The 8,783-nt window shown below is 38.4% G+C and overlaps 1 protein-coding gene across 1 annotated transcript; it reads right to left on the bottom strand.

Annotated features, from left to right (window-relative positions):
* LOC104750457 (protein DETOXIFICATION 9-like) lies at positions 4,799-7,004 on the bottom strand. The gene is made up of 7 exons (XM_010472248.2): positions 6,756-7,004; positions 6,120-6,664; positions 5,899-5,985; positions 5,749-5,805; positions 5,414-5,652; positions 5,111-5,316; positions 4,799-5,025 (listed from the first exon to the last, which is right to left on the bottom strand). Exons 1-7 carry the CDS (start codon positions 7,002-7,004, stop codon positions 4,960-4,962), a joined length of 1,449 nt encoding a protein of 482 aa, XP_010470550.1. The 3' UTR covers positions 4,799-4,959.

The following is an 8,783-nucleotide window of genomic DNA, read 5'->3' as shown; positions in this document are numbered from 1 at the left end:
AAAAAAAAATGTATAATGATCGTCGAGAACGTGAGATCATCGAAGACGGAGGGCTTGGGATTCCAAATCTACAATTTCAAGCAGTTATGAGAGAGATGCAACGGTTGTTGAGGGTTAAAATGAATGTCCTCTACGAGAGGTTGGATGTAGTTGAAGCAGAGGCACGACAGAGACAACCACAAATGTTGCATCATAGAAGAGAAATAGATCAACCTAGAGTAGCAAGGTGTGACGATTATTACAATAGTCAATCATCAAGAGGGAGCCACATGAAACCAAGAAGTGCTAGAGAAGCAAGAGGAAGAGTGGATGTTAACATGGGTATTTTGAAGTTGAAGATTCCTACCTTTCAAGGCAAGAACGACCCAGATTCATGTGAAGATCAATTCTTCCAGCCAAACAACCATTTGCAATACATTCCATTTGTCAAAGGAGGTTAATCTAGTTGTTCAGTTGAAGAGTTTTAGGTCCAACTGGTTTAAGAGCTTCCAGAATTATGTATGGCAACCATGTGTTGTTTCTACTAAGCCCAAGGTGAAGAAATGGTACAGCTCATGTTGTTTCTCATCAGCAAGTTGGATCAAAGAGTCAAAGAGAGAAAAGATCAAGGAAACTCTTAATGGGTCAATTCAAGAGCTTATGGCCAAAGAGAGCATGGGAAAAACTATTGGGGATGATACCTATCAATTCTACCCCACTTTGAGTCTAATTCATGTCCAAGAAAGCTCAGAATAATCACTTTGTTTTGTGGTCAAAGAGGGATGACGAAAATGGAGTTCAACATTTCTTTGTTTCTTGGTGTGTAATATCCAAGCAACAGCCTCCTTTTGCTGGACTAGTGAGTCATATCTAGCAGTGATTGGAGTTGGGAATATCAGCAGCCTTCCGCAACTGCTGTGCGACCCCTCAATCCATCAAATCTCCCTTGTTGCACCTTGCACCTTGGCGAGTTTCTATCCTTTTTAGTCCGGCTGAGTGATCCTCGAATTTTGGGCGTATCAGGATTAGAGCTAAGATGGTTGAATTTACTCCTTTCGGTAGGCAACCGGTTCTGAAAAAAGATTGGACTGCCACCATGAAATCATCTCCCACAACAGACCATGATGCCTTGTAAAATTCAGCATTAAACCCATCCGGACCCGGAGACTTATTATTTGGTATCGCAAAGAGAACCCGTCGAACCTCTTCTTTTGAGACCTCATGAGTGAGTAGTTTTTGTTCACTGTCATTACACTTATGCTCTAGGATGCTCTCCAGGTCCTCAAGAGACCAGCAAACATAGTCTGCAGGAGTTTGAGTGAGGAAATCTTTGAAATATCTCTCTGCTTCGAGTTTGATTTGGTCTTGGGTATTGACAACGGTTCCATCATCACACTGAATTTCTTTGATGTTGTTCTGAAACTCCCTCATAGTAGCAGATGCATGAAAAACTTTATTATTTTAATCACCAACCTTCAGCCAGTGTAGTTTTGCCTTCTGCTTCAAGTAACTTTCCTCAATATCAGATAGTTTTTTTCCACCGTTCATATGCCTCCGCCTCTTGACTGACTGTACCCGATGAGGGGTTGGCCATTGTTTGCTGCTGGAGGGCACAAAGACGTTTATAAGCATCTTACGTGCGAAGAGAGATATGGCCAATGGTCTGCTTTCCTAAGAGCCGCATATGTGGTTTTAGAGCTTTTAACTTCTTAGAGAATCGATGCATGGCCGAAGTAGAGTGGAAAAGAGGAGGAGACACACGCCACCAATGTTCTAACACTATTTTGTAATCCAGATGAGTAGTGATTGCATTGACAAATTTGAAAGGCCGCTTAATTTTTTTTTCTTCCCCCGCAATATAAAATCTGCATCGCATATGATCTGAACAACCTCCAGGTTCAAACACAGAGTATGACTGATTATACTGTTGAAACCACTGCTTGCTGACTAGAATCCGATCTAACTTTTTACAAATAACCCCATCTTGCCGTTTATTACACCATGTATACTGATGTCCTTGATAACCCCTATTTGTGAGCTCAATGCCGAACTAAGTCCTGAAAATCACGCACACCAGGAGAGACAGAAGGATTTGAGCCAAACAAAGAATGGTCATCACCCTCAAGAATCTCGTTGAAATCACCACAGAGGATCCAGGCTTTGTCCTTAAACAGAGGAGAGTCATTATTTTCAGGTCTTCCCAGAGAGATTTCCTGTCTGCAGCAAGATTTGCAGCATAGATGAAAGAAACAAAAAATTTCTCCTGTCTTCCGTCCATGAGTATTGAAACAGTGATCAGTTGGGATGTTTTATAAATAGGTGTGACTCTCACATTATTCCTCCATACCAGCCATATGCGACCCAAGCGGTGCTCTTCATAGTTAGAGAGGACAGACCAGTCTGCAAACACAGAGCGAACCACTCTGTCCACTCTGTTCACCTTCACCTTTGTTTCCAGTAAACAACCAAAATCAAAACTCCGTTGAGCCATCCACTCTCTGACAACTCTATGCTTTTCTGTTTTGTTGAAACCTCGGATATTCCAAAAGAACCCCGACATCAGAGAGGTTGAGAGGATTGACGTGTCTTCATTGCTCGAGGATGTTGAATCTTGGAACTTTGTTGTCCATCTTTAGAAAGAAACTTGTGTCCTTCCTTAGAAGCCTGAGGCAGAGACGGCCGCAATACTCCCGTGTGAACCGCATTATCGTTACACACTGCAGTCTTCTGGAGATCATGCTTCTCTACCGGAACATCAACATGCTCCAGAGCCTCGTCCCGTTTATTCTCCAACATGTCTTCCCCATGCTCACCCTTACCACTGAGGCAAGAAAAGGAATTACTCATAATGGAGACCTCACCATAACAGAGATCTTGTGCCTTACCAGGACTACGGACACCTTTCGTTGATGTATACCAACCTTGATCCTCTGTCCCATCAGCCACATCCGTCACCACTACATGTACTGAGTCAGCACTTGTGGATTCCTGAGGTTTCTCAATACTCGCTTGCTCTTTTTGTTGTTCCTCTACAGAACCATGATTTAGTGCCACCGCAGAGTCAACTCGGTCTTGAGTGGGTTGCCTATCATGTGTAGCGTCAACAACATGCTTCGTTGATATCTTCCGCTGCAAGCAGTCAGAATGTAGATGACCCCATTTGGAGCATGTCGTACACCTTGGAGGCAACCAAGGGTAAACAAACTCAACAATTGTGTCACCTCCTTTCTCCGACTTAAAAGAAAAGAATTTTGGTAAATTCTTCGTCAGATCCACTTCAACAAAAACCTTTGCCTCATCAAACGACTTACACGCCACAGTATCCGAATGGAGCTTCTTTGGTGTCCCTAGAGGCCTGGTGATTGCACTCAAGACCTTCCATGAAAAATACTTGGCCGGAACATTCTTAACGATGACCCATAAGACCAAAATCACATCGTCGATAGTGGTTCAGTGAGAGTATGCTCTTACATAGCTTGGCCAAAAGATGGTATGGTAACAGGATTTCAGAAGAACATTGCCAACACCAGTCCCATGATTTCAAATTATCTTTCAGATGGAGTCTTTGGCCACCATACTCAAATGATCGAAGCCACATATCAAAAGGTTTTGACCAGAAGAGGATAGCGACAAACATGAACCATCGTCGTATTGGGTTTGTGCGCAAGCTTCTATTAGTGGGCCGAGAATTGATTCTAAGGCCCAAAAGTGAGGAAAGGTCCACCAGGTGAGAACCTAGGGTTTCCTGTGTTACACGTCGGCTGCGTCGAGGTGGATATCGAAACAACAGTGAGCCAAACCTCGTTGGGGAGATCTAGCTACACGAAACCACTTTACTCATGGTCTTTGAGTGTCCTTCAGCAAAGATTCGACTTAATCTGGATCTGCACACCATGGGTGAATTTGGGAATACTTGCTGCTGAATCGACATTGTGAGCAGAGGCTGGATCTGGAAGAGAGATATCAGCCAAATCCGCCTTCTTAAGCCAGTGGATCATGACTGACCGGAATAGGTTGAGGGTTTGAGCAAGGATTGAGAGGGTGTAAAGGGACTGTTGTCAGATCCTCCTGCTCAGACTCTGCAATCGGGCTCCATTTAGTTAATACCACGGGAACACCGCACAATTTCCACATACCTCTGCGCAGCACCCTCAACCTTGTGCGTTCATCCTGAATACGAAACCGTACTGTTGTGTTATCAACGACAATGACATCAATCTTAATGGATTTATCCCCCAAAGTCCATCTTTTATTAACTAGAGCATGAATACCCCCCACGAAGGGAGCTTTTGCAAGGAACTTCCCCACAAGAAAATCCTCCCACAAAGGATGTGCATCCTCAAAAACACTATCTGGTATTCTCACTGTAGGCATACCATCAACTTCTTCAATATCCAGAGACACTTTCGCCATCTCTTCCGAAGTTTTCATCATGGATACCCATGTACGCTTTTCTTTGACGGTGGGAACCACGTTTTGTGAGCCCAGATTATCCCTCGAGACATTTGTAGCCACATCACCAGTAGTAACCCCCCTCGTCTCACTCGTTTCCTGATCTCCCTTTCCACAATCTCCACCCAACTCCTCCGTAACATCAGAATTAGCCAGCCCCTCTTCCACAACCACCTTTCCTAAAATCTCCAGCCTCCCAGGACTTAAAGAATCCGGTAGCCGCAGTGGAGTAACCTCCGGCGGCATCAGAACGTGGGTAGGAAGCAAAAACCCTAAATCGCCTATTTTGTCGCCACAGAGCAAAACGCTGCGATTTTACCAATAATAATCATCAATAAATTAGGAATTATGCCATTAGCTAGATAACTTATGAATGTGTATAACATTTCTCTCAAAATAAAAAATTAAATTACAATCAACTGCATATTAAGTTCCATACATTTCTAAAACAAATCCAAAACCCGTTGAAGATTATTAAACAAACTCACAAAAAAAAAGGCAATCAAAATCACAAAGTTTGTATCTCTTTTAATTAAGGAGTGAGTCATGTCTCAAATCTTTCTCATCACCTATTCTCTCCCTAGCCTTGATTGCCTGCAAAATTTTTCACAAATATTAGCTTGATTTCTCGAGAAAGATTATAAACAAAAACCGAATCGAGTTAGGCAGTTGCAATCACCTCTTTGCTCCAATTGGTGAAACCAATAACAAGAAACATGATTAGAGTTTGAAATGTTGATCCTGTGACTAAACCAGCCCAAAGTCCTTTACCATTGAAGTGAAGATGGAAACATAAAAGAAGTCCAACGGGAATACCAATGACATAATAAGAGGTTATGTTCACATAAGCCCCAATTTTTTGCCACCCTGTTCCTCTCACAATCCCTGAACAAACCATTAACACATTTATATATACGGTTCACAGTCACGAAAATTGGAAAAATAACTCGGTTCCGAAAGATGATGGTTAAGAAAGGCTAACCGGAGAGGACGGTCAAGAAGCTGTCCATGAGGATTGAGATACAAAGAACGGGAGTGATATCAGTCACATAACTAATTACTTCATCCACATTGCTATATGCATAAGGCCACACACTGCGAGACATGAAGAGACTAGAGCTCACAATAACTGACTCAACAGCTGCAATCATGATTGCAGCTGCAGCAGAATCACGAGCCCCTCGTGGATTCCCAGCTCCTAGCTCATTCGCCACATTGGTACTAAACCAACAACAACAACAAAAATGATAAATAAAATCTTTGAAAAATGAAATAATATGAAAATTTATATTTACAAGTTCAAAAATAAAAACAAACCTTGCTGCATCACCAATTCCATTTACCAAATTGTAGTGCAATGAAGAGGTTGTAAGGCTGCTCAATACCAAAAAATCAAACGTTAGAAAAATGAAACAAATACAAAAAGTAATAACAGAGTAAATCATTGTTTGTGGTTCAATACATTACCAAATCGAAATAACCGAAGTCTCGAGCTTTGAGTTGGGTAGAAGACCAGACAGCAAAGTAACCACCTCGAAAGCAAACCACTCAAGGCTAATTGAAAAAAAAGGAAGAACAAACAAAAACAGTGTTAATAAAATATTACTAAAGGTAAAAAAGTCAATTAAAAGATCTTAATCCATTAAAGTTTAAACCATAAATCAGAAATAAAGATTTTACAAACTTACCAACACATCATTGCAGAAGGAATCGCAAATTGAAAGAAGATATTCGTATGAACAAACACATCCTTGGACATATAAATCCGCGTTTCGACACAACGGCTAGAGCGTTTCATATAAACCCAAAGGAAAACAGCGTTTAGCCAGTAAGAGATACCGATAGACGCAGCCGCTCCTTTGGCTCCAAAGTCGAATACATGAACCATTGACCAACAGAGAGGAACATGGAAAGACAGAGCAGCTAAAGAGCTCAAGACCATTGGATAAATCAAGCTTTGTGACTGGAAATATCTGACCAAAGACTCGAGGATAGAGTAACCGAATAAAGCCGGTATGAGCCAGATGCAATACACACCGGCCAACTCAGCTATTTGAGGATCTTGATGAAGTAGAAGCAAGATCTGGTTCATGAACATCCAAAGAATCGAAATCGGAACAGAGATCATCAAGAGGAACACTATTGAAGTGAAAGTGTAAGATCCAAGCTTGCGATATTGTTTTGCTCCATATGCTTGACCACATAGTGTTTCTAATGAACCTGAAAGTCCAAACTATATAGTATACAAAAAAAAAAAAATATGATTAGTAACAAAAATAAATCAACCCAAAAAAAAAAAAAAAGATTCATAAGTTTTTGCTTACAAGAACACCAAAGCCAGTGACATTAGCAAAAGAGCTACCAAGAGCTATTCCGGCTAGAGAGAGTTCACTCCGGTGACCAACGATCATTGTTGAAGTTGCTTGAAGAAGGAACTGAGACATGTTTACAGCGACCATTGGAGCAGCCATTGAAGCAACCTTCTTCATCTTCTCCCATCTTATTTTTTCTTTATCTTCTTCTTGTGATTGTTTGGTGTTCAAGAGTAATGGAGCTTCGATACTCTTCTTCATCTTTTTTTTTTTTTTTGGTTTCTAGTTAGAGAAATATGGGAAGTTGTGTCGTGTATTTATGTTACTTTAAGAGTTTTTTGGTTTTTTTTTGGTCCATGAGTAATACTCGAGTAGTAGTCTAGTAGATAGATTAGATGGAGATACGCGGCGTCGCGACTCGAGGAGAAAAAAATAAACACGTTTCCGCGTCGCGTCTAAAAGCAAAAATCGTTTTCGACTTTTATCAAATAATACAATTCAGCACGTGTGAGACGAAGACACATACTATATAACTAGAACATGGAGGTATTGGTTGTAATAGTTTGTGGGGAAACAACCAGAAAATATATCAAAGTTTTGTTTTGGTTGGAAGATTTTGGTGGCTTAGAAATTAGACTCCAAAAAGTTTTATAGCTTAAAAAAAAACATTACTGGTTCAGTCTGAAGGCTTTTGGGTAATGAAACTTTTCTTGAACCTTTTTTTTTGGTAAGGAACTTTTCTAGAACCTTGTCAACAAGAAAGTTATGGTTAAAATTGTGTAGGCGCTTGAAGGGCAACTTTAAAACAAGAAGAGTTGTAAAGAATGATTTCGTTATTGTGTTTGGCCAAAAAAAAATCAAATATTATTAAATTAGCATATGAGACAGTAGTATTACTGAGTCTACTGACACACAGAAACCAATAATATTTTAGAGTTATGCTTTTGTTAATAAGAGAGATGCATAGTGTAATGATTTGAAAACTCATTCTACAATGAATATCTTAAATGGAATACACTCTGATCATCAATTAGTATAAATAATTTATATATTTAAAAAGAGTTTTGGTGCTGATGTGACATGAAAAAAAACAATTGCCAAACTCTAAAATTCTAAATTTACCATAATTAAGTATTTCGAATTACAATTTTTAATTGGTTATTGAATGTATATTATTTCCTAAATTTAAAACATCTCTGTATATTAGAAGAGAGTTGGCAAGCCCAAAATAATTGTACTCTCTTCTTTTAAAAAAAAAGAATAGTACCATCTGTTTGCCAATTCCAAATAATACTTACTTTTTATTAGGTCGCCACAAAATTTTTAGTGCCCATTAACTAATTATTTATTTATAATATACATATATAAATCTTAATCGTAGAATATTTTTAAATTAATTTCAAGTACACAATTTAACCCGTTTAAAGGAGATATGCAATTCAAAGCATAAGGAAACAGTTTTTATAAATTTTATTATTATCTCATTACAAAGAATCTAAAAGTATGTACAATATCAGTCTCTCATCCATAAATTTAATAATAAATAAATGAATAATAATAATTAATAAGATAAGTCTTTCAGAAAATGTGAGAGAATCTCTCCAATAAAAGACTACAAGAGACTCATCTTTTTTTTACTCATTTAATTAAAAAATATTATTTAATTTAATTTTTTATTAATACTATTGTAAGTGAGATATTTTGGTGATAGACTCACCGTTGCAAATGCTCTAAGACCATGTCCAACAGTTAAAAATCTTGAAAAATTTTAAAAAAGAAAAATATTAGTATTTTAATTGAAATAAATATATTAAAAATATAAGAGAGATAATGTAGAACTGTTCAAAAAAATGTTTGATAAACGTTTTTTATATCATTTATACAAGTGATGTTTTATTAATGGTCTAACTTTAACAAAAATTAAAATATTATTGTATTAATTAAAATATTAATTTTCCACGTGGCCTAAGCAGAACAATAGAACTTTCAAAAACACTTTCTCTTCCTTTTTATTTTTTTTATATTTTCTATTCATCAAAA

The sequence above is a fragment of the Camelina sativa genome, chromosome 16 (assembly GCF_000633955.1).
Source record: "Camelina sativa cultivar DH55 chromosome 16, Cs, whole genome shotgun sequence".
In the NCBI taxonomy this organism is placed as follows: Eukaryota; Viridiplantae; Streptophyta; class Magnoliopsida; order Brassicales; family Brassicaceae; genus Camelina; species Camelina sativa.
Note: the sequence above shows the minus strand (reverse complement) of the source record. Positions and strands in the feature narration are given on the sequence as shown.